The 25,637-nt window shown below is 41.3% G+C and overlaps 1 protein-coding gene across 3 annotated transcripts in view; it reads left to right on the top strand.

Annotated features, from left to right (window-relative positions):
- The window catches only part of ALKBH3 (alkB homolog 3, alpha-ketoglutarate dependent dioxygenase), a 33,126-nt gene extending 7,918 nt beyond the window's left edge, over window positions 1-25,208 (top strand). For all 3 annotated transcript variants that reach the window (XM_066634563.1, XM_066634545.1, XM_066634554.1), the window contains exons 3-10: window positions 868-983; window positions 1,763-1,797; window positions 2,059-2,106; window positions 4,136-4,239; window positions 5,447-5,535; window positions 8,446-8,655; window positions 22,001-22,099; window positions 23,132-25,208. In XM_066634563.1, coding sequence (XP_066490660.1) covers window positions 868-983; window positions 1,763-1,797; window positions 2,059-2,106; window positions 4,136-4,239; window positions 5,447-5,535; window positions 8,446-8,655; window positions 22,001-22,099; window positions 23,132-23,224 — 794 coding nt within the window. In that variant the 3' untranslated portion in view covers window positions 23,225-25,208. The remainder of the gene's footprint in view (window positions 1-867; window positions 984-1,762; window positions 1,798-2,058; window positions 2,107-4,135; window positions 4,240-5,446; window positions 5,536-8,445; window positions 8,656-22,000; window positions 22,100-23,131) is intronic.
- The last annotated feature ends 429 nt before the right edge of the window (window positions 25,209-25,637 follow it).

Below are 25,637 nucleotides of genomic sequence, written 5' to 3'. Positions count from 1 at the left end.
GTTAATAGAAGACTGTCCAACTGTTGTGGAAAATTTCCCTGAAAGTAAATCTCCATTTTCTTCAGCAGCATGTTCTATTTCTAATTAAGATACCCGGAATGGCATCTCTAGGCTTGGAAATGGGACCCCACGCATATAGACTCGAGTTTGTCTATGTCTGGATGTGCTTGCTTACTTTTTTTACAGCATGAAGGACCTCATGGGGCCATCATTCAGACTGGGCAAGCAGCAGGGAAGTTCCAGCTTGGAGGCAGGGAAGGGGTTAATGTTCTGGTTTTAAATTGAGCAGTTGGGGAGGGAGTCCAGAGCAGTTTTCTTGTGCATTTCTGAAGGAACCAATGTTCATTGGATGAAGGTTTTTTCCCTGGACGAGTGAGGGGAGAAGGCACGAGGGAGGCGGTTCCTAGCCATCCAGGAGAAACTCGTGGCATGGCTCATGACCGGCCACAATGGGACTACTTCTGAGTAGAGCTGCAAAAGATCGAGTCTTTTAGAGTCCCCAAAATGTTCTGGGCAATTCGGAAAGTCTGCCCCTTAGGACTTGTTTTCAAGTCAAGTTAAAGGGAACAGAGACTCGTGACTCAACTTGAATCAAACCGTGCTGGATTTGCCCATCTCCGTCCAGAATAACTTTCATCTGTTGCAGTGAAAACTCAAGGTTCAGTTTCAATACTGCATACATCTAAACATTATTGAAAAGAAATTCCACCTGTTACACTCCTGTTCAGGCGCTCTTTGCAATGGAAATGTTAAATGAGTTTCAAATTGGTACAATAGTCAGATCATAAACATGAAAAGTTCTGTGTGAGGGGTTTAATTTTTCCAAGCATATATTGTAATTAATTTGTTTGATTCTTTGCACCTTAGCTTCTAGAGCTTCCAATGCCAGTAACCAAGCTGCTGCAAGCACTTCACAGTCCTGGATGAGAAGAGAGATGCAAGTTCCATCTGAAAGACAGTTTGTGTTCAAAGCACCAGAGGAGGTAAACACTAAATAGGTTGCTTCATTTTTAGTCTTTTCATTTGGGGTATATATTTATGCTTTCCTGCATAAATATTCTAAAACAATCCATCACGTTCATGGTCGCCACCATTAGCTATGCCAAAAAAATAATAGATAGTATGATAATACAATGTTTACATTATAAAACCCGTGTTCGTTATAGCAGGAAATTATATTATGGGCAGAATAAATTTGATAACACTTTGCTGCAGCAGTTGCAAAAGTTGATAATGTTGCAGTAATGCATTTTTTTTTGCTGCTATCCAGCAAACATGGTTCTGATTTGAAACTTAGGACCCAGTCCTATCCAACTTTCAAGCACTTGTGCAGCCATACCAGTGGTGCATGCACTGTGTCCTGCAGTGGGGGGGGGGGGGTCACAGAGGTCTCCAGGTAAGGGAAGTGTGTTTCAAGATGCTTGTACATCCTAAACGTTGAAAATGGTTCTGTTTTATTAGTGAAGCTGTATTTGTGTTAAACTGCTGCTTTTAATATTTGTTCTGTTGTATTTTCATTGTATTGTAAGCTGCCATGTCCCCATTTGTAACTCAGGAAGGCGGAATATAATCCTTCTAACCCATTAAAAAAAAAAAGATACTGAGGCAGTCTTCGTCCACTCTGACTCACAGATGCAGTGCCTTCATATCATCTAGGCAGGCAAATTACGATTACTCCATCATTGAATCAGTCCTTTTGAGCTGACTTGCCAGAATGTGTCTGCCGTACAAAATGTTGGTGTGGTATTTTTCCTCCCTTTAGGTGGTGCGCAAAGCTCCAGAGCCCATAATACTAGAGTGAGTATGACTTCATTTTTCCTGGTGTGGGATTTGATTGTTCTCTGGCATGTGGCAAGGTGGGCCAGATCAGCCTTTCCCTGTTGTTAACATTGCCATTGCTAAGAGCTATGGTGCCCACTGGCCATTTCCTTATTACTTTTCTTCCCATATCCCCAGAGTTAATGTTTTTGGTAAATGTTTTTTCCCTAGTCATGATCTGTATTTGAATCTTGAGCATGCCTAATCATATATGGCCACTTCTTCCTTTCTTGTCCACAGGAAACAAGGTGTGTACGAGATCAGCACGTTGCCTTCAGGAGTGTCTCGGTAAGCAGATAAGACACCTATTACAGAATGATGTGGTAGGATTCTGTCATCGTATTTGAAACAACTGGGCTGTTAGCTGAGCTGAACTTATACGTCAAGGAAAGGGCAACACATCTCATTGAGAAACCATATTTTTTTTGCGAGCAAAAGGTTCTAGGTTCAGTCCCCAGTTAGGACCGAGAAAAATTCCTGTCTGAGACCTTGGAGAACTGTAGCTCCTAAATATAAGCTGGGCTAGTAGCAGAAATATCTGACAAGCTTCTGTGCTATTTCATATTATGAAGATAGGCAGTGTAGCTATTATTTTCCTTTATTCAAAATATGTCCAGTTCTTAACTGTAATGACAAAAAATGGCTTATTCTAATGACATTGTATGCATGTATCTTAGGATGACTTAGGGTGCAATCCTAACCCACTTTCCAGCACCAGCATAAGGGTAATGCAACTTCGAGGTAAGGGAACAAACATTGCCATACCTTGAGGAGGCCTCCGTGACTGCCCCCCAACTGCAGGATGCAGCACTTGCCCCACTGGCATAGCTGTGCTAGTGCTGGAAATTTTTTTAGGATTGCACCCTTATTTATACATCTGTTGCGACTCTATTGCATAGTTAAAGAGAGGCTACTGGATACGTTTTTTGGTTCTGATTTGCGAATTGTACAGATCTGAGAAATTATGCGGTAAGCTTAGTGTCACTGAGTGGAATTCCTCGCCTTGTCCCAAATACGTTTGCAAGTCATATTAAATATTCTTAAAACATTCACTGTCTTTAACCTGCAGCAACAAACACCTAAATGTTCTAATTCTTTGCATCTATCTAGAAGGGACTTGAACATCTTTTGTGGTTCCAACGCTCTACAACCAGAAAGTTTCACAGAATTTAAACAATTACCATCTGTTATTTAGCCAATCTCTTCCTTAAAAAATTCTAGTTCAGAAAGTATTTATAGCTACCCTAGGCTGTTGAACTATCCTGAGATTAAATGCATGTTTCTGAATATTTATCAGGTCTTCCTATCTCTTAAATCCTTTGTCTTTTGCTCTGTTGTTGGTTTAAGTTGAAGACCTCGAGTAGGTCATAGCGCATTTGTACTTCACTGTTGCAGTTGCTCTAGTTGAAAAGATGCTCCAAGCAGTTTTATGCAGCTAGAGGTTTTTGCTTATGTTTGCTAAGTGCTTCTCCAAAGAAAATTAATATGTCGCCAGTGAATATACTGGAGGGATAAATACACAACTTGAAATATCATTTGGAGGGTTTTCAGTATACAGGAGGGAGATTATTATTTCTTAATTATGCCAGTTGCTAGAAATGTCACGTGTGCAAGCATGTTCTCTATCAATATGGAATAAAGTGTTCATTGCATTGTCAGCACAGGCATGTCACAACTTACATAAACATCAAGTTGCATAATTTCAATTTTATGTAAGGTTTGGGCTGTCTGTTTGCTGTCTCTGTACATTGTTGTATCCACAAAATCCTCTGTTTCAAATCCAGAGCCTTGGGAACTGTTGAGAGGGGCAAGAGGAGCCACCTGTTGTAACTATTTTGTAAACAAAGCTGGGATTGCTCCCAGCATGCTCTGCGTTTCCTCTTTTGTTAGAGAACCCAAGTGGAGGAAAGGGCACAGTGATCTGACCTCTTCCTCCAAAGAGGAAACTTGGAACATGCTGAGAGCAATCCCAGTTTTGTTTACAGAACAGCGAGCATGTGTGGTTCAACCTGCAGGAAAATCAACCTACATAAGAGTGCCCAAAATGTTGTTCCTTGTCTACACTTTCATTTAAAATACAAAACCAAACCTTATAGCAATTTTGATCTCCATCTTCGATATCTTCTGGCAAAGAGATATAAAGTCTCACAAAACAGCTGATTGCTTTGTAATGAAAAGCATTCTCAAGGAAGATAAAACTGTATTTGCCTTTTAAATGAAATGTAGTTATGCATGAATATGGTGGCACTTGTTTTTAGTTTTGGAAAACGGAGGATTATCTGATGCCCCTGTATAATCCATTTTCCCCCCATGCTAGGATTCATTTGGTTCCAAACTTCATTGACTCAAAGGAAGCAGACTGGATGTTTGAACTGCTCCTCCAAGAGATTCCCTGGAGGCAAAGAACACACATCAGGCAGGGTAACTGTGCTGCTGTTCTTATTTAACTGCCTGCTTCATTTACTATGACAAATAGGTTCTCTATAACCTCTCCCTATTTGCACTTGGGCACTCTGCCCATGTTCTTACAGCACTGACCCTCTGTTTTGTGGAGCTTGTGCTGCTGTAGTAGTATTTGCACCACACCGCTGAGGGATCTATTGGGGGAGGGAGGGAACGAAGGAGCAGCCAGATTCAACTCTGGCATCTCTTCCCAAGTCCTGACAGATCAAGACTGTTGCATTACAGCAGCGAAAAACACTAAACTCGCTTGGGTTAGCAAAATGTCTTGTGTTGACCATCCTACAGATACAACTACAATGGCAGTTCAGCCTCATCAAGCCAATAGAACTTGATAACCTTGCCCTATAGCAGTGGTTCCCATCCTTTTGGAGCCCAGGAACCACTGAAGCAGAAATTGGAATTGTTGTGGACCACCTGCATCCCGCCATGCCCTTGCACACAAAAAATACATTTAAATTTGTAATAATTATAATTAGTCTCTAGAGAAGATTTTTGGGTTGCTGCTTTTGTTGCCGGATGTGGCTGTGGGTAGTCCACCCTCTCTGGTGATCTGTGGGGAAGCATATTCTGAGCAACCGCTCTCCCACGGACTACTAGAGAGGGTGGAGAATGCGCACAGCTGCAGTGGATGCAGGAAGTGATTAGAGGTGATTTTTATTTCTCCTGAGACCTCACAGACCACTTCTCAGGGTCTCACGGACCACCAGTGGTCCATGTACCACAGGTTGAGAACCAGTGCCCTATAATAGAAAAGTTTTTAAATATTGGTGCATAGGTTACATAGTTATCAGGCATGACTATGCTATGCTAGTTTTGTCCACTTGGGGGCAGTTGTGTTATTTCTCACTTTTATTTAGAATTGCATGCAAGATTACATAGCAGGTATATAAACAATCTGGAAAATCAGATCCTCAGCCTTATCACACAGCTCTTGATTCTGTTGCGGAGATGCAAAATAAAAGTTAAAGTTTGCTATAGTGGGGAAAGCTGTAGAAAACGTCAATTATCAAACCACACATCAAGAATTTTTGCCACAATATACTTAGTCTATCCCTTTTTTATATGGGAGACAAAATATACTTAGTCTAGCCCTTTTTTATATATTGCTCACTTTTTTATATGGGAGACAAAATATTGTGTTCTGTGTTTTGTTTTTTTCCTTTAGATATCTCCTTTGAGGAGCCCAGACTTACTTCGTGGTATGGTGAACTTCCATACACATACTCCAGACTAACTATGCAGGCAAACCCAGATGTATGTGTATCTATAAGCAACTACTTTATAGGGGCTGAAATAGAAAAGTTCAATATAATCTGAATTTGACTACCAAAAGTCACAAGTGGTTGATGTAGCGGCATTGTAATTACCTGTTCTTTTTAAAAATTCTACCTTTCCTGCAAAGTCTTGCAGGAAAAAATAAATAAAAAGAATTTTAAATCCTTCAAAGCTATTAGTATTTTTCACACACCCCCCATGTTATCTTCACAACAATCCTGTTGAATAGGTTAGACTGAGAAGTCGTAACTGATAATAATAACACTTATATACCACTTTTCAACAACAGTAGTTGACAAATTGGTTTATTTAGTAAAATCAATCAACAAATGGTTTCCTGTCCTCAAGGGCTCACAATCTAAAAAAATACAGAAGACACACCAGCAAGAGCCACTGGAAAAGATGCCATACTGGGGTAAAGAGGGACATTTGCTCTATCCTTACTAAATATAAGATGGCACCACTTTAACCCATTTCTGTTCATCCCACAGGTATACATATTTGGTCCATGTTGTGTGTATGCAAAGTTGTGTTGAAATGGCTTAAGATGTTCCCCATTGCCCAGTTAGCAGGGATCTGATCCTAGATCACCCTAAAGAGCTTCGTAGCAAATATGGATTTGAACCCAGGTTGCCCTGATCTGACACTCTAACCTTTCAGTCATCCTGGCTCCATAAATAAAACTCTATACAGTGGTTCCCAAACTTTTTAGCCTTAAAAAAAGTTTCATTTTAAAGGTCGCTCTAGCCTCTGCAGCTATATTGGTGATTGGGCAGCAGTGTTTCTGCCCCAGTAGCAGGTTGTTTAACCCTTGATGCACATAGTTTAATCTGCCTTGTCAGTTTCACAGCCCACCAAAAACTGACCTACAGTTTGGGAATTGCTGCTCTGTGAAGTTTTGTTTAGGGATGCAATAGCCAAACACTACTTTCTGTGCTCTGTCTTAGCGTGAGTGACACTCAACTCAAGTCTTAAGTTGTTCCTGCATTTGTTGGGTAGTGGTGGTGCTACACTGAGCTTAAGAGTTCATCTCGCACATTTGACCTTGTGTGGTACTCTCAGGTTGCATTTTCAGCTGACCCTGTTCTTTGTCTGTCTGCTCTGCCAGGTTCCGGCCCTCAGTGCTTGATTTGTAGGCATAGCCTACGTTTTGAAATAATATTTCTAAGCCATTAAAAATGGATAGCTTGGTAACTTTTTCCATAACAGTCGGGCTACAATTACTCTTCAGTTACAGGAAGAATGTCTTGTGAGATTCTGAGCTCACGAAGAGGGAATGCAGTAGTGAATGGTGGAAACCTAAGAAAATCTAGTAATGGTCAAACATTGGAGAGAATTTCTGGATAAGAACAAGAGTAATTTACTCACAAGAGTTTAATGTTATCTTGACAATTGAATTGCTTTTATTTCAGTGTGCCATTTCTTTGTTTTTTTACTTCAGTGAGAGGACAGGGTCAGGGGGATTAAAAGCTAGCCTCCCTCATAGAGAAACATGTCTGCCGTGTCTCTGAATAAGTTCAAAACCAGTTCCTTATCATGGTTTCGCCCAGATAAGAATTGTTTAAAAAAAATAATGACAGCTTTTTGAGGGGGAAAATCTAGGGATTTCAGGAAGTGAGATTGTTGGTTAGACTAATTTTAAGCTTGCGTAACTGTTACGGTTTCTAAGTTTTATTATTTAGACAAAAATGTGTAGTTCATTGACAGCTACAATTCTACAAAATGTAGACTCAGATCTCCCTGTTTTAAGAATCACAGGTAGATAGTAAACAAAATAAAGTTCTTTGACTCAAACATGCTATTGGCATAACACCAGCTATAAAACATGAGTTTTATAATCGTGGCTTTGGCTAACCCAGGAGGATTCCCCTCTTTCCTTTGTTTCTTTTACATGGCCTTTCGGCTGTCAGCCAGTTCTCAGCTGCACATGAAACTTGTGTCTATCTGTTTCTGAAGTACGAGGAGCCCAAGCCGTGAAAGGTTTTAAGATCAGCACTTCTCCAGTGTCTGGAAAGCTAAGAGACTCCAGCACGTCACGTTTGTTATATGCACAATACAATCTTTCATATACACAGGATTTAAAATCAAGATTCAGAAAGTTAATACTCAGTAATTCACAGTATGATAGATTTTTTCCCAAGCGGTGACTGCAAATCAGTTATTGCCATATTAACGCATGAGCAGCTTCCTGATAATGTAAAACATACAAGACAGGGTTAAGCCATTCACATCTATCTGCACTGCATCCTTGGTAGTTGTTCCTTTAAAGACATTTACAAGTTTTGAGATCTAGCCTTTAGAATGAAAAACCTACCTCAACCTTTTTGCTAGTCATCTTGTGTAAAATATTACCTTGTCCTTCTTCCCAGCCACAGTCCACCCCCTGTGTTGTCATTAGCTATGTAGTGGTGTTTTTTTCTTAATATGGAATTTGAACAATTGCAGCTACATACCTATTCTCTATAGTCACATAGTGCCAATCTAGATACACACTTGATTTCTATGGTAAGAACTTTTAAAGCTTTTTAAAATAGTTGTGTGTATCGATGTCTGACTGTTTCTCCTGATCTATTTAACCACATTATTTGTGCTGGGAGTTACAAGGAGTACAATGATTGCATGGCATTGAAGAATAAAATGTCAAGGTTCCCTTTAACATCTGTGCAATGGGTGTGACTGAAACATTATGCTTAAAATGTGACATGAACTAATAGAAAAAATATAGGGCAGTTTGTAGACCATTCTTTCAGCAGTGGCTACTAGCAATCTATTGTCCACTGACTCATGTCTCTGATTCCCTAAATGGATATAATACTTTGCATTTTCACCGTCATGAACAGATTGGGTTTTGTGCTCTCTGCGTTAACCTGCTTGTTCTCCTGTTTTTAGTGGCACCCACTGCTGGCCATGCTGAAGGATCGTATTGAAGATTTCACAAAGGAAACCTTCAACTCCCTGCTCTGCAACCTGTATCGGAATGAGAAAGACAGTGTTGACTGGCACAGCGATGATGAACCTCCCCTGGGCAGAAACCCTGTCATTGCGTCGCTTAGCTTTGGTGCTAGTAGGCTGTTTGAGATGAGAAAGAAACCTTTGCCAGTGAGTGTTGTGCCTTTTCTATGCTTTAGGTGTCCAAACCTTTTGGGAGGAGGGCCACATCATCTCAACGTCAATGTGTTGAGGGCTGGAGGGGAAAAAAAAAAGAATTAATTTACATTTCAAATTTGAACAAATTTGCATAAATGAATATATTAGAGATGGAACTTACATGAATTAATGAATGAAGGTCTTGCAATAGCTCAAGGCCTATAAAAGGCCTTGCACAAAGCAAGGCCAGCCTTTCCTTTGCTGCTGCTGCTGCTGCAGCATCACAGACTTGAAACAGCAAGCATTGAAGGGAGCCCTCATCCCACTGCTCACGCAAGAGGTCAAATAGTTGGCCGTCACACTGAGAGCAGTTGCATCAGGCCAGCGCAGGCTCCAGCAAGTCTCCATAGGGCCAGAGGCTCATTGGAGTCTGGGGGCTCTCCTCGGGCCGGTTTGGGAGACCTCAAGGGCTGCAAGGGGCCCCAGGGCTGGGGTTTGGGCACCCCTGCTTTAGAGAGCCATGGGGGAATCCTTTTGTAAGCTTTAGAGAACCATGGAGGGTTCCTTTTGCAACTTCAGAAGGCTTCATATGAACCTTATTATGTAATGGGTAATCCTAAACTGTGTGATGTTGCGGTTCTATACCTGGGGAAAATAATACAGACAGTAGATTATGATTGCTACTACAGCAGTTCTTAATCAGTTCATAGAATTGGTCCAGAGTTGTGAGTGTTTTGAGAAGTTTTGCAGCCATTCTCGAGTCTGGTAGATGTACATTGAGAAGAGACAGCAGTGTGGTGCGCGCAGATCTACTGGGATCTCCTGTTGTGAGTTTCTGGATTGGCAAGTAGGATTTTTAGCAAGTGCCATTGTTAGAAGCAAAACTTCCTCTAATGCATTTGAGTCTGCTCTCAGGGAAAAGAGAATAGAAGGTATTGATCAAATTCTAGGGAGCTGTCAATTTTCCATAGCAGTGGGTACCTGGATGGAGCTACTCTGAGACAGGATTACCAACTATAAATAAGTATTATTGAATCCAGATCTAAGCAAAGAAATTCAAAGAAAGCAAATAATACTAAGAGCCAAACTCTGATAAACCATTTTGTTGATTTACAGCAAGATGTAGCTAAGTTCCCTATTGCAGTGGTTCTCAAACATTTTAGCACAGGATGCGCTTTTTAGAATGACAGTCTGTCGGGACCCACTGGAAGTGATGTCATGGCCCAAAGTGGCATCATCATTTAGGTTTCAAACCTAAGCTGTGATCAGCCGAAGTCCCATTACACAGTGTGATTGTGCTGTTGTTTTGCATAGTTCGGATTCCAGTTCAGAAGTCAAAGCAGAACGCAGACTTGAATCTGTCTCCAACCACACAGCCCTCCCCCCTTTCCAGTGTCCCATCTTCCTACCTATTCTCTTCCACTGGGCAAAGCACCATGCTTCTCTTCCACCAGGAGCCTGCCCTGCAGCAACTCTGTACCCTGTATTTTTAACTCTGTATTTTCAATGGCAAGCTAAGTGCAATGCAACCCACCTAGTGGGTCCCAGCCCACAGTTAGAGAAACATTGCCCCATGGTATTACATTCCTGCACACTCTTTCTTGCAACTTACCAGAGCATTGCATATTGCAGCGCTGATGATGATACAGTCTAGGTTGGGACAAACTTGATGGATTCTCCTAGATTCCTACAGCTATCTTCCTTTTAACCCCTAGGGGCTGTTCCTTCTGAAGGGGACCACCTTCTGGGCTGGTTCTTCCATCCATGTCACTGTCTCCTTGGCTGGAAAGTTCCATTTCAGCTTGTCTGAGTTGGCAGACCCTCAGGAGAGATGCACAGGCTTTGAGGGGCCTCACTGTTGCTCCCGGTGAACCATCTCCTGTCTCCTTATCTCTTTGCCTTCTTGATCAAGTGTGTTTCTTTTGGGGGAGGTGCACAGAATTCTGTCCTGGTTTTGAGAGTCCCCACTATACTTTCCAGCATCTCCTACTTCCTTCACACAGCCTTGAGTTAAATTATTCTCCTTTGGATCATTGGGCTCCATTCCCCTCGTCTGGAGGATGATAGAAACCGGAAGGGGACTTTGAAATGAGGAAACAGATCAGGGAGGGGTTGAGGAGGGACAGGGTTGTAATCGTGGGGGACTTCAATTATCGTCGTGTGGACTGGATCAATTTGTGTTCTGGTCATGAAAGAGACCGGATTCCTTGACATGCTAAATGACTGTGCCTTAGAGCAGCAAGTCATGGAGCCCACCAGAGGACAGGTGACTGGATTTAATATTGTGTGGTACTCAGGACCTGGTTAGAGATGTAAATGTTGCTGAGCCATTGGGGAACAGTGACCATGCTGCGATCTGTTTTGACATGCATGTCGGGGGAAGAGTACCAGGCAAGTCTGTCACAAAAACCCTAGGAAGAGACTTCCTTTTACTCTTCTTCAAGTCACTTCACTCACTAAGAGCAGCACAGTAAAAGTCTGTGCATCATAATAAAGCATTAGGTTTTGATATAAAAATGGAGTCTGAAGACTTTCTCAGAGTAGCAGCATTTGGTTATGAACGTCAAAACATTAAGTGTATAATCAGTATACACAAATAAACAACATAATAGAAGTGTATACACTGTAAATTATCTGGCTTTGATCAAAAGTTCAAAATAGAATCTGAGGTTGTCCTTTTAAAAAGTGGTGGCATTTTGATTCTGACTCTGGCAAGCTTAGGTTTGAGGCAGCAAGCTGCTAAGTTGGTTGTTAGCTCCAAAACTCTCTGAGTGCTAGTAACATTCTATGGTTTGGTAGTCCACCTAACATAGTTGATGGTCCTCAGTAACCTATTGTGACCAGTTTGCAAGGTAATTAGTGAATGAAATCTTTCTCTTCCATTTTGACTTGGATGCTGCAGGTGTGTTATGGGGGGAGGGGGAAATACACAAAGCTGCTGTTTTGACAATTTCAGTTGATCATTTTCTCATTTGGTATATCCTGAGAATGCTGGCAAAGTTCCTGAAAGTGTTCATCTCACTAGCTTCTGCATATCGTGGGTACTTTATTCCCACCACAAGACATCATTAGTGTCTTGTTAATCAGGGAGTTCTGCTCTCAGCTCAAAAGCAAACCCTCTGCTGATCCATTCAATTATCTGTTTAAGAAACTATTTGAATGAGAGGGCATTGAAACAGTACCCCAATCTTCAATCTTCTATTTTTGAGCAAAGTAGTAGGTGGTGACAGAGAAACACCAGCTTCTCCTGCCTAAAATGAATTATCTGGAACCATACCAGTTGGGTTTTAGCCTGGCTTTGGACTGAAGCCACTTTGGTTGCTCTTGCTCCCTACTTATCTGGAATGATGATTATCAGCAACATCTTATTCCTATTAATCCTTAGGACCTTCTTATGTAACTCAAAAGCCCAAAACAACCCGAGTCTTGAATGTCATAAAAAAGTAGCTTCTCTCAGATACTTCCCCAGGTCCATTGAAATGGAAAAGGCTCTGGTCTGAGTTTCTTCTTTTCAGAAGATGCATTGATGAGACCCTGGAGCAGGGCTTTTTTTTTTTTAAGTAATGCCACCCATCCTATAGTATTCCCTTCCCAAAGAGACCAGTCTGGTTTTTCCCACCTTGTTTAGGCCTGCAGCATAATTGGAAGTATATCTATTAGAAGTAAATCCAGTTCTTAGGAGTTCCACCCTAGGCAGTGTGTTTAGGATTTCACTCTTAGTATATTTTATGTTGTTTTGTGGTAATGATACCATGGAGTGGGAAAGTGTTTGTTCCTTTCCAAATCCCTCATTTTGTCCCATGTTGTTTCTTCCTATTCATGTGCCTGTAGTTTTCAGAAGGTTCAGTTCCTGCCTTAATGTGTAAATAGTCCCACAAAGTCTTCCCTAGTGTGCCATCTTCCATTGAGGAAGCAGGGTCATCAGAGCGACCTTGTGTTCTGGCATACTTCATTTCTTCAGTATGCCAGCCTCAAGGCTTCTGCCCAGCAACGTCTGGTTATTCAAAGTTTCTTTTCTTTTTTTTTGCTTGTGACTCTGCTTTCTTGACAGCATCCTTGTCTGGAAAAGTAGTAGAACTGCGTAAGCCTTTGAAACTGGCCCTCCCAATTTGTGCTGTTGTTGTATCATGAGATCTGCTGTTTGAGAAGTTTCCAGTTGGAATGGGTTGAATGGAGTCAGTGACATTTGTTCCCAGAACTTGGAGCTGTAAATGGACTCATAGTGCTCTCTGATTAAGTGCTTGCGAGAGTGAAAGCTGCACTTAAGGTAGCAAAAGATTTCTCCACTTTATGCTTTCAAATTCGTTTTGGCCTAACTGGCTTCAAAACTTTCCACTCTTGGTCTTGATTTTCCAGGGTTTAGGTAGTCTAATGAGAAACTTCTTCCGCTGTCTTTTGAGCTTGTAACAGGCACTCTTTCAATTGTAAATGCAAACATTTTGGTTTCCGTCAGACTGGTGAAGGAGGAGTAAAAGGGAATGACTGGCTGCATTCAGGCTGCATTCTGGCCTGAAGGATATACAAGGATCAGATTTTCATTTGGAAGAAGTGCAAGTAAAATATTCCAAAACAGTTCACTGTGTATTGTGGCTTAATTCTGCCTTTATTGATCCTGTAATGGCAAAGCTCTGACATAAGCTGTAGTTTTGTATTTCAGTCCTTTGCTGGTTTACTCATAACTCAAGCTGCTCTGTGCTAGGTAGAGGAGCTGCTTGCTTGCTTTGAGCAAACTAAGAAAGTCACTGGAGTCCTCTAGTGGCTTGGCATCATGTTACTATTTATTATGAGCTGCCCTCAATATGCATGGTGTTATACTCAGTAGAAGGACAGTCCTTGCTCAGAGCAGTTTGTTTATTTAAAAGATTTATATACCTCTTCTTTCAGTGCTCCAAGCAGTGTATAACAATAAAATTACAATTTTCTCATAATGAATAAAAACATAAAATAAACCAGTTAAAACAGCATTAAAACCACCATGGGAGCCCTTTGGGGAGAAAGATGGAATATTTATCAAATAAATAAATAAAATCAATTAAACAGTACTAGAGCAGATTAAAAGGTATAAAAACAGCAATACATATAATTAAAAATACTTTAAAAAACCACCAAAACATACAGATGTTAAATTAAAAAGAGATCCCTAGGAGGTTCTTCTCTCCTCGAAAGCCAAGCAAAAGAAAAATGTTTTTAAAACCTCACCAGAAACCATATAGAGACAGGGCTGTACTAAGATACTCTGGAAGTTGATTCCGAAGACATGGTGCCACTACAGAAAAGGCCCTGCATGGCACAAAAGCTTGTCTGTGTTTGGGTGGTTAATCTAACCTGAATCAGTGTGTGGGGTCCAGGAAGAGGAGAGTTCCCAGAAGGAGTGAAACACAAAGACATGTCATAAGGAGGTGCAGAAACAGATTTTCTGAAGCTCACAGTTCAACATTTTCAGGCCAAAGATGACTCCAGTTAGGGAATTGTACATTGAGTACAACATACTTTTTACACTTCTTTGCCTATCAAAACCTTGTGCCTTCTCAGTGCATACTCTCGTCTCTTAGAGGAGATTAATGTGTGTGCAAAAGCCCCTGCTGCTTGTTCAGCGCTTGCAATTTCTTGATTCATGCCCTTGATTGAGAGTGCATCCTTGGCCTTGAATAATCATCTTTCTATTCATTTCCTCTGCTTGTGGGATGTCACAGAATCTGGTATTTCTCCAGCAAACAAATGAAAATGCTCACATCTCTGTGTATGCCACTTGCCCGTCATACCAAACAGTATGAATTTTGCTTCCATGTTTCAGAATGCACAGGATCATTAGCCTGTGATGCTCTGCTGAACAAGTTGGGAGGAGACCTAGGGAAAATTTCCAGCGGCTATCATTTCCATTTCCCACATGGGGGAAAGAATGCAAAATGTGTGTTTAAGCTTAGATCAGTCTGCATATCCTAATTGCATCCTGACATTGTACTTGATGGCTGTAGGCATGCTACATCATACATCTCTCCAGCAAAACTTTGATATTCTGACTGCACTACAATTTCCCCTTAAGAATCACCCCTTATGCTAGGAGCTTAGCCAAGTGGGATTTTCAAGGGCTTCTGATGGAAATTATACCCTTGTAACATGAGCCTTCAAAGATGTGGTTTTCATACTACAATGCTGTGTTCATCCTTTCCTTCAGGAGATGCTATGGCAAGAAGTCATTTTGGGCTTTTTGCCACATGACTTTTTTTGTTATAACACTGGGATAGGGGAGTCGCATATCAGAAATGTGGGCTGAAGGAAAGGGAAAAGAATTCAAGTGGATAATTGTTAGATGTTCAAGGAGCCATTGGGCCTGCCTGTCAAATGAGTTTGTTTCAGGATGGGAGACAGAGCCACACTCGACAGTTTTCCTACATGGAAAAAAGTGTGTGGACTTTGAGCAAGCATCTGAATGTTTGCTCAAATTGAACATCTTCCACTGAAGTTTGATTCAGAACTAAAACTTTTTAAATACTAAAACTGACCTGATGAATGAATAAGATACCTAATGTTCTTTGGTTTCTCCACCACGCTACCAAGAAGTAAAAAGTTTCTTTCCCACCCACTTTTTTTGCATAGAGTAACCACACTGTGCATTCAGTGTAGAACTGTTGTAGGTCCAGTCTGCACATCATTTAAGACTTAAACTATTTCTGCCCAACATTGCATATATGCAACAGGGACCAAATGTGTACACCTGTGTGCTGGGCAAAAATGGATTAATATACACCATGGCTAATTGTGTAAAAACATAAGAACAGCCCCACTGGATCAGGCCATGGGCCTATCTAGTCCAGCTTCCTGTATCTCACAGCAGCCCACCAAATGCCCCAGGGAGCACACCAGATAACAAGAGAACTCATCCTGGTGCCCTCCCTTGCATCTGGCATTCTGACATAACCCATTTCTAAAATCAGGAGGTTGCGCACACACATCATGGCTTGTACCCCCTAATGGATTTTTCCTCCAGAAACTTGTCCAGTCCCCTTTTAAAGGCGTCTAGGCTAGACGCCAGCACCACATCCTGTGGCAAGGAGTTCCACAGACCAACCACACGCTGAGTAAAGAAATATTTCCTTTTGTCTGTCCTAACCTGCCCAACATTCAATTTTAGTGGATGTCCCCTGGTTCTGGTATTATGTGTAATACAAGAAGTGACCCTAAATTTCAGAAAGAACCTACTATATGTCCTGCATTTTGGTTGAATTTGGTCAGTCTTCTGTTCTAAGTCTTGCAGAAGTTCCCTGCTCTATCAAATGTGCCTTACTGCAGAACCCTGCATTTGCCTGAGATTAGTTCATTGCAGTTAACCTACTAGCTTACACTGCAGTGCAAGAGCTGAAATAGAGCTATAATAGCTAGTTGGCAGTCAGCAGCTTTGTTCTTTAGCTTGTAGCCAAGGAAACTGAAAGCTTAGGGGCTGGGGACGCAAGGGAGAGTTTGGGATGTTAGATAATAGTGGGATATTACCAATGTTCTGGAGGTACCAATAAGCATAGTTGGAAATCCAGCCTCTGGATAATTTTGACCGTCAAATAAGTCACTGAGTTGAGTCCCATGTCCTCTTTTGGCAAATGCTAGAAGTCAGGGATTCCCACACCCCCAGGAGGATGCAGGAGGCTCCGGTAAGTATAGCCAAGTCCCTGCAGCCCCCTGAGCTGATCCTGGGGGTCGTGTCGCTACCTCCTCCCTGCTTCCTGGCTGCCCCTGTCCCTTAAGGGGAAAGAGGGCAGGGCTCTCAGGCTGGGGGGTCGCGATGCCCTAGTTTGAAAAGTCCTGCGCTAGACTCATCTCACCAGATTTTTGCAAGGATAAGATGAGCTGAGGAATGGTTGGAACCTGTTCAGTGTGTTTTATACTTGGCAGAAGGGTGCGGTAAGACATTAATAGTAAAAATGTGTCAAAGGAGAAGCCGCAGAGAAGGCATATTGCTTCACTGATTGTAATAAGTGGTGGGGAAAAGGTATACCTCTTTCTCCAGGTTGGTCACTATGGGAAATGATGCTGGACTAGATGGGCCTTGGACCTGATTCTGCAGGGAATTTCTTATCTTATGAGGTGTAGATTATGAGATAGGCTTCTAATAAATTAAGAAATAGGGAGAGGGCAAGAGAACAGTGGTGGTGGTGATGGAGGAGATGGTTCTGTGAAAAACATTTGTATGTTGTTCAGCAAAAAGGTTCTCAAAGTTTTTTGCATAGCAAGAGGAGCCTGCTGGAGCCACCACTTCAATCGATGTCTCTCAGACCAGTTAGCAGGGGTGGTGGGAGCTTTTGATGTGGCTAAGGAACTGGTCACGGTCTGCGGAAGAAACTGCTTGCCTCTATCCAGCCAAAAGTCAAGGGTGTTGTTTTTTTTTTTGTTTTTTGTTTTTTGCAATATAGTATTGAAATGCAAGCCATGCCAGTGGGTTTGGGTTTTGGGGTGTGTGTTAATGCTGCAGTCAGCAGCATTTATGAGTCTGGAGATCCACGAAGAAAAGCTGCAGTAGTCAGCGTGGTAATTTCAGCAGATAGAAGAGGTTATGCTGGCAATACTGCAGAAAGAATAGGCCAGTTAAGCAGAAAAGAGGAAAGTGATTTTAAAACTGCTTTGCCTGTGAACAGATGTAAGCACAGGTTAAGTTTTAAATGTTTGAAGCTATAACATTGTGCCATGGAGACAGTGACTGGAGTAGGGATCTGGGAGCTGAGGCTTTGGCTGTTGGACTGAATCTTTACAAATTGCTTCCTATTGTGTTGCAGAAATGCTCTAGTGAAATGTTTTCCCTTGTCCAGAAGGCTTGAATTCTGCAAAGAACTCTGGTAGTTTCAGGTGTATAAAACATGTGTTTTTCCAAATCACTAGGCTTCTTCTTGGAATAAAGGTATCAAATGGATATTTTTTGCAACTGTGTGTTTCGTTGAGGATAAAGAGAACACAATGCAGTTCTTCTCCTGAAACTAAGCAAATCTTTAGCCCTGTTGCTTGAGCTGTGAGCCATTTTGAGTTCTTTGGAGGGTGTTCAAAGTAATGATGGTGACAAGCAATACTTATGGCTGTACCCTAGGAGTTTTGTTGAAGAAACTCTCTGTGCCCCTGAATATCTGTTCTTGAGGGTTATGGCAGGAGGAGAAACCCTCAAGCAGATTTTCAGGGGATGTAGGGAGCTGTAGAGAAAAGGGGAGATCAGCCAAAGTTGTCCTTCCTCCCATTTTGCAAACAGTGCAAAAAAAATAACAGAAATATCTTAGAATGTAACTCAGTAAATAAGAGGGTAGACCGAATGTATTTAACTACAGTATAAACATGGGAAAGATGACTGATACACTAACAGAAATGCAGAACTGTGCCAGGAACACATTGGTGTTGAATAAACCTGCAGTGGGTAATTCTGTGTTGAGTGATGTGCTTTTACAGATCACTGTCCTTCTCCCTTCCCATCTCTGACCATTGGCTGATGCCTGACAGAATGTCCAGCCCAAACCATCTGAGCAGTTGCTTGCTCAGGCGCATCATCTAGCCAACTCCCTTCATAGCACACACATAGCACACTTCTGGCATAGTTGCCTGTAGCCACTGTGTATAAATTCCCAGCACTAATGCAAGCTTCTCTTTCTGTTTACCTCCTGTATGTAATCTGATGCTCCCTCTTCTATTTCCCAGAGCAGTGGTTTTCAAGCTGTGTTATGGCCAAAGGAGGCCTGGAGCTTCTTGGAAGCTTGTCTGGATTCTTCAGTGAGAAGATCTGTAATGGCTGGCAAACTTCCCAGAGTCACACTAGATATTGCAAGACACATTGAGCCACTGCATCTCTTGTTCCCTTTTCTGGGTAACATCTAACTCTTCAGAATGATGTGGGAGTGGGAATCAAGAGCTGTGGACTGCTGTGTGTCTCTTGTAATGTCTCAGTAGACCAGTGGTTCTTAAATGTTTAGCACCAGGACCCACTTTTTAGAATGACAATCTGTCTAGGACCCACCAGAAGTGATGTCATCAAGCAGGAAAATTTTGTACACTCCTAGGCGGCAATCCTACCCACACATACCCAGGAATAAGTCCCGTTTACTTATTGTTACTATAGTCCCATTGTTAAAAGCATATATTCAATAGCCTGTTAAAAGTATAGATCTGTAACATTTCCCCAAACGCAGTCACATACTATGGTAGCATCAAGTCTAATATATTAAAAATAAAATACTGAAATAAATGGAGACCCACCTGACATTGGCTTGCGACCCTCCTAGTTGATCCCAACCCTCAGTTTGAGAAACATTGCAGTAGACTATTACTGGTGTTACATTTTGGAAATTTGCAGTTATGAGAGTGCTAGGTGTGTTAGGTCTCAGCTGCTTCGCACTGGGTGATGGAGAGCCCAAGAGACCTCACCAATAGCCTGTGTGTGCCTTAGAATATATTACAATACAAAAAGGAACTTTGTTTGATGAGGAGAGTTAAGCTGCTTACAATTTTCCTTCCTTCTCCAAAAAGCATTGGAAGTTAAGGTGGCTGACTTAACTTCTGTGCCGCCTAACTAGTAAATATTTTACACAGGTTCTTATACAGGTTGAGCACCCCTTATCCGAAATACAGAACTTTTTTGAGCGCCAGCATGACTTTTTTTGCCTAAAGAAATAAAATAACAACTGTGTTTCATGCACAAACCTTGTTTTATGCACTATTATTTAAAATATTGTATAAAATTACCTTATACTAGTTTGCAAATCATCTTTGAAAAATTTCCCCTATTTTTGTGGCACATTCTTGCATTCCAGTACGGAACAAGAAGATGAGGAATTTTGCCTAGTTCTCTCAGCAAGTCCTGATATGTTCCTCAAACCAAAAACAGGATGCTTTTGGAAAGGACTTGAAAACGTTCGAGTCATGTTCACCTCCCTCACCACCACCCAATTTGGCTTAGCTCTAATTAGAGAAGTTGCCCCCTGCTTAAATGTGCCATTGCTTCCCTCTTCCCTAAGAGAAGAGACCACCTCAATTTCTTGCTGTCTTCAGTATAATCAAAAGATAGCATAACTGCATCCAGTTAATTTAGGTCTACATATTGACCAAATAAATAGCAATGGCTATGAGATTTCTTCCATTTTCATATCTGAACAAGAACAAGAAGTTGTTCTTAAATGCTTTGGAGAAGTGAAGGAGTTGATCCAGCTCTCTTCAGGTCCTGTGTCTCCTGATACTACTTTTGGCAGAGGTACAAGAAGTTGGTGTCAGCTGATCAAAACAACTTTCTAGAGCTGAATCCACTTGTGCAATCAAATGCAGGTTATTTGAAGCCTGTCCCTTGTAAACAGTTTGCAAACTGCTGTCCTAGAAGGTTTTCAGAACACATGGCTGGGGAAAGAATCTGAAAGACTGTTGTTTTAAGTGGCATTTAAAATGCCATTTTAATGGAGAAATATAAAATATAGGAAGGACTCATTTCTGAGATAGCAGCTGCACTTTACAGTAAACTCCGTTGCTTTGACTTTATTGCCTTTATTTAACTGCTACATGCTCGTATTTCCAATTTTTTAAATAATTTCCTACCAAAAATCAATCTTAAAAATTTTCCCATGCATCCCTGAAATGGTTACAGATTGTGTTCAGTACATAAGCAAAAGTGGAGCAACACTTGTTCTTGGAGGAGCTAAGAAGTCTTTGAAATCTTTCCCAGAGTTCCACCATCCCTTCCAAAACTTTCTTGTGAGAGGCCTATATGAAGAGCCACAGTTTTACATTCCAGATGGTTTTCTTAAGGCACGTAATTTTGTAAACCAACTTTCTTCCCGAATAGTTTTAGATGATGGCTCTTGTTTTTATGAAGTGAGATTTTTTTTCCCAGACCTGTGGTTTCAGTAATGTTAATCCCTTACTGGTAACTGGCTGTCTTTTTGGCTTTAAGCCATATAGGATGTTATCGTAAGTAATGCCACCCCAATCTAAATTGTGAACAGCCTCCATGGCTTTACCCTAAAGGCATGAAAGGAAAAATGAAGCTCTTGTTTCTTTCTCCTGGGTGCAGCAGCTTTTTCTTTTCTCTACTCCACCAGAGTAACAAAATTCTTTCTTGAACCCACACCTTATTTGTTGCCAACTTGAACAGGAACATAAATGTTTTCAAATTGCCTCTTATCAAAATGGTACTGTGCAAATATTCCACAGCTGTCATAAAAGTGTATAAGAAATGAGTTTCAAACCTTACTGTGACCAAATAAAAGCTGAAATATCTGCACTCCCTTTTTGTGACTTATGCATACTCTCTGCAGAGGGATGTTTCCAAATGTTTGTTTTGTTCTTGTTCTCTTTGCATGCATTCACTGTGTATTTGTGTCTTACAAACGAATGTGATTTGCCTTCCCTCATTCACCTCCTTCATTGTTCTTTCCTGCCAAATCCTTTATTTCTGAACCCTAATTCAGATGCAGTCTAAATTTTGGAAAAGGCTACAATAATTTTTAATCTGCACAGCCTCCACTTCAAATAACCAACCTTGAAGCTCGTGAGTTTGCAGCCGTTCTTGCAGCCATCTCAAGTCAATATGTTTCATGGTTTCTTTGACTTTCAGTTTGACAGATAATCAATACATGAGAGATTAATTGAGGCTTCAGTTTTAATGCAGGCACTGCACTAAATCTACCATAATTGGTTTAGGAAAGAAGTGAAGCTGGAGAAAGTAGGTGGACCCCAGTGATTGGGAGGGGAGGACTGTTGGAATATTTTGCTTGAAAATTCTGTAATGGTCTGATCCCTAGAGAAGAGCTCATTAAGGTCCTTAAACGAATTTTCCTTTTTTGCAATATATTTGCATTCACCCAGATAAAGTAATGGATGCAAATCACAAGTTGTGCATTAAATGCACAAGAATTGGATGTACATCATATTGTGACACTTCTCTCTCCAGTGTCATTCTGTATAGTAACTGTAAAAGTGTGTGCGTTTGGGGGGAGCGGGGGAGGTGGAACTACATTCTCCCAGAAACAAAATATTAGGAAAATGCCCTACCCCAATATCAGAAGAGCTGCTTGGAAAAAGGAGTTGTCCCCTCCCCTGCAACAAGGATTGCTAGTTAGTTGTTCTGTTGCAAAATCCTTAAATGTTAAGAGATGGAAGGAATCTCTTAGGACAGGTCATCTAGTCTAATCCCCTCCTCTGTGCAGGCAACTGCTATTCTGTTCCTGACAGGTGGCCATCCGACCTCTGCCTGAAAACCTCCAATGAGGGAAAGCCCACTAGGCTGTCTGTTCCAGTACCAGACAGTTCTTACTATTCTTAAATGATTAGCTTAGAAAGGCCTTTTCTATAAAATAGCTACTGATTTTGCAGTTATGATGTTCACTTGACTGATAATGTTTCTTTTCAGGAAGAGAATGAGGATTATACTTATGTGCAAAGAGTGCGTATACCATTAGATCATGGAACTTTGTTAATGATGGAAGGAGCTACTCAAGAAGACTGGCAGGTGAGACATGATGCGGTAGCACTACCCAAAATTCCCTACAATGCTATACTGTTTCTTCCCTGGGATTTCTGATGTCAAAGTTAATTAGTAATTATTACCTTAGTAGGGAATAGGCCCTCAGTTTGGCTGTACTTGTCGTAAGAGGCGACTAAACAGCCACCGGGTAGATGGGACTCATCAGCCTGGGAAGGCAGCTCATCTGAGAGAAGGAAAACTCTGATCCCAAACCTCCACTACGTTGTGGCCACATCCAGTTATGGAAAAGGCTTCAGGAGTCAACCTCGAGGCAAAATCCGGAGCCGGAGTCCCTGAGGCAGTTCATGGCTGAACACAGTCATGTTCTGGCAACTCCTGCGATGCCGCTGGAACCAACCGTATTGGCTTCTGCCTTTCCATTGGACCATTTCAGCGACGTGGAGAGGGGGGATTTGCTGCATGGGTAACAGTCTATCCCCCATATCTACTTTACCCAGGCTTCGCGCACTGGAGAGGACACTCTGTTCCAGAACACTATTCAGAGCGCGATACCATAGTCTTCCAAGACTGAAGGATGCCAACATCAGGGAATGGTGGAGAATTGTTTGCTGTAGAATTAGACTTCCAAGACCATGTCACTTTCCATACATGGCTCTTGAACCACATGATATCTCATTTAAAGTGACCTTTCTGATAAACCAGTAAGAGTGAGGTGGAAACTGTGTACCGCATCTCTGAACTAACTTTGGTCTTGAACAGGCAATGGAAAATAGTCTATCTGAATGTAAACTAGTGATATTTTCAGAAAACAGAGCAGCACAAAGGTGGGATTTGCTCTTCTGTCACCTTTAATATCAACATTGTACTGATCTGATTTTTTTTTAAAGCCGTGGAGGTTTAATGCATCTCTGCCTTTTTGGCTTTGTCTGAAGCCTGGTTTATGAACATTGTGAAGAGTTCATGCAACAAAAAAAAAAATATTTCTGTGTTCTTGTATCCAACAAGTTTTTCTTCACAGACTCTGTTTTTTTGTGTGTGGTTTTTTGAATGTTTTAGCATCGTGTGCCAAAAGAATATCACTCCAGAGATGCACGGATAAATCTGACGTTTAGGACAATGTATCCAGACCCCAAGGCAACGAATGCATGAGCGAAGACATCCATGGTGCTGTACTCTGGCTGCTAGGCCCAGAAGTCAATTTTGCTTCAGGACAAGTAGCTCTGCTGGACTCTTTGAGTGCTGGTGCCTAATATCTGACAGACAGAAGGAAAAGTCTGCTGTAATGTCCATCCACAACTGTTGCAAGTCCACAGTGATGCTGAGTGATGCCTGTTTCTAAGACTGCCTGCTAATATGTGACATTTGGCTCTGAGCCATGTTGTTCTTTTGAAAAAGAAGCAAATCCTTTCTCTGTAGAGTATTAATTTCAGTACAACTGTTTTGAATTAAAGATCTAAGGATTTGCTAATCTGTGTACATCACTTTTAACTAGTTTTCACCCAGCAGGGATTTTCTCTGCAGAGAAGAGTGACTGCATGCTCTTGTTGTTTACCCTATGCTACCAACTTAAAAAAAAAAATCTATGAATAAGAATCTTCTCAATTATTCCTTCTGGGTTTATCAAAGCACAGCTTGCAAGTGGCATGTCCTGGACTAGCTCAGTTTTTCACATCAAATACATGTGGCAGACACAGCCATGGAGGTAAAAGGGAGATACAGTGTGATGAAGTGACTGCTGGAAGCTGCACAATACATCAGAGGCAATATCCCCAGACTCTGAGCCCCATACTGAAGGATCAGCCTATCTCCCTGTTACTATACTTTGGAGATCTCCTGTAACACAAGGAAGACTCTCAAATTTATTGTTGGAGAAAACCTAAAGCAGACATAACTCTGCACTCTGGCTATTTAAGAAGACTACTTCCATATCTAGCCCACTAGGCTTCCTGTGGTGCAGGGGGAATGAGCATATGATGTAACCTTAAGCAAAGTCAGACTTCTGGGCTACCCAGCCCACTACTGACTGCTCTGACTGCTCTGGCAGTGACTATCCTTGAGGGTCTTTCCCAATCTACCTACAAGAGTTCACTTAAATGGAGTGCAGGTTCCACAGATTGAACATCATATCTTCTGATGCAAAGCATCTGCTCTATCTTTAAAAGAGCGGACTAGTGGTAGATGACAGTCTTTCACCTTGGCACTAGAGAAGGCAGAAATTTGACTTTGCTGCCATGTGCACATTTGTGTGAATCACTGTGACACATCACTGTCCCCAACAATCTTGTATGCATAGCCCTTCTTATCAAGCCACTGCTGTGCTGTGTCCTCTCCAAAGCATCTAGGCAGATCATATGAAATAGAATGTGCCTCCTTTCCTACCACACCTAGTAGCAGCTAGTTACTTGCTCTTCCTTAAAAACAACAACGTATGTAACACTGTTACTTCTGAGTGTAGTCTGCATGTCAGATGACAGCACATTTCTTTTAAAAGCAGAACCTGGAGATTACAGTGTTAATCATACCAACTTCCTGCACAATTTTATGGAGTTGTGGATATTTGTAATCTCTAGAAATTTAGCTGTGCAAGGAGCTATTCTCTGTTCAGCTGGTGAAGGCCTGAGTCAAGAGAAATCCAGAAGATGGAATGTAAGTAGTCACACTGCCACAGAACCTGGTGTTTTGTCTTTTCCCCTTGGTGATTCTGGGACTTCAGACAAGAAGGTCTGATGAGAAGCTCACTAGTCCTGAATTCGGGGTAGAACTAATTGGTCCTGTTATAGGACTGAATCAGCTGGCTTTTTCAGTACAACAAGCTGGGAAGGGGATGCTCAGTTAAAAATCTTAGCATACATTTAGAATGGAATACATATCATCTCTCTGGGAAATGAAATGCTTCTCATACACTGAAAGCAACCAAGACACTCGGCATGTACCTAGTCACTGCAAATCAGTTTCAGAAAATATTTGTTGGCATCTCTTTTGCCCATTTCTGCTGTTGATGGAAACTGTTTCCTGCTGAGAACAGATTGAAGCGATTAATCCTCAGCTATGTGCAAGTTTTCACTTTTACCGATTGATTGTAAAGAATAAATAAATGTATAGACCACTGAAGGCTCAGCACAACAGGGTAGAATTGATTTGTCTGTGTGCATCACAAAAGTAAAAGAAGAGAAGTATTTGCTTGAGGGATTGTACAGTTTTCAGAGGGATTGTACAGTTTTCAAAACTAGAGTTTAGAACTGTAAATACTGATGGATAGAGGTGGGAGAAAACTTTTATTTTTTTGCAGATTTTGGTGTTTTCAAAAGTTAGAAGTGCAAAAAGGCGATATGTGTTTTTATTCAAAATCTGCATTACAAATTATAATCTCTTTAAAAGTGTGCTAGGTAGGTGATATTGGTGGTATAGAGTCAGCAGATGCAGCCATAGTCATTACCCATGCACCTCCAACTAAAAACCAACTAAATAATAAAAACCAACTAAAATGTGTTGTGTTTTTTATGCAGATTTTTTGTTTGTGCATGTTCACAGATAGAGAAGTTCAGGAAGCAAGGTTTAGGTG

This window comes from Tiliqua scincoides, chromosome 1, assembly GCF_035046505.1.
Source record: "Tiliqua scincoides isolate rTilSci1 chromosome 1, rTilSci1.hap2, whole genome shotgun sequence".
Taxonomy (NCBI): domain Eukaryota; kingdom Metazoa; phylum Chordata; class Lepidosauria; order Squamata; family Scincidae; genus Tiliqua; species Tiliqua scincoides.
Note: the sequence above shows the minus strand (reverse complement) of the source record. Positions and strands in the feature narration are given on the sequence as shown.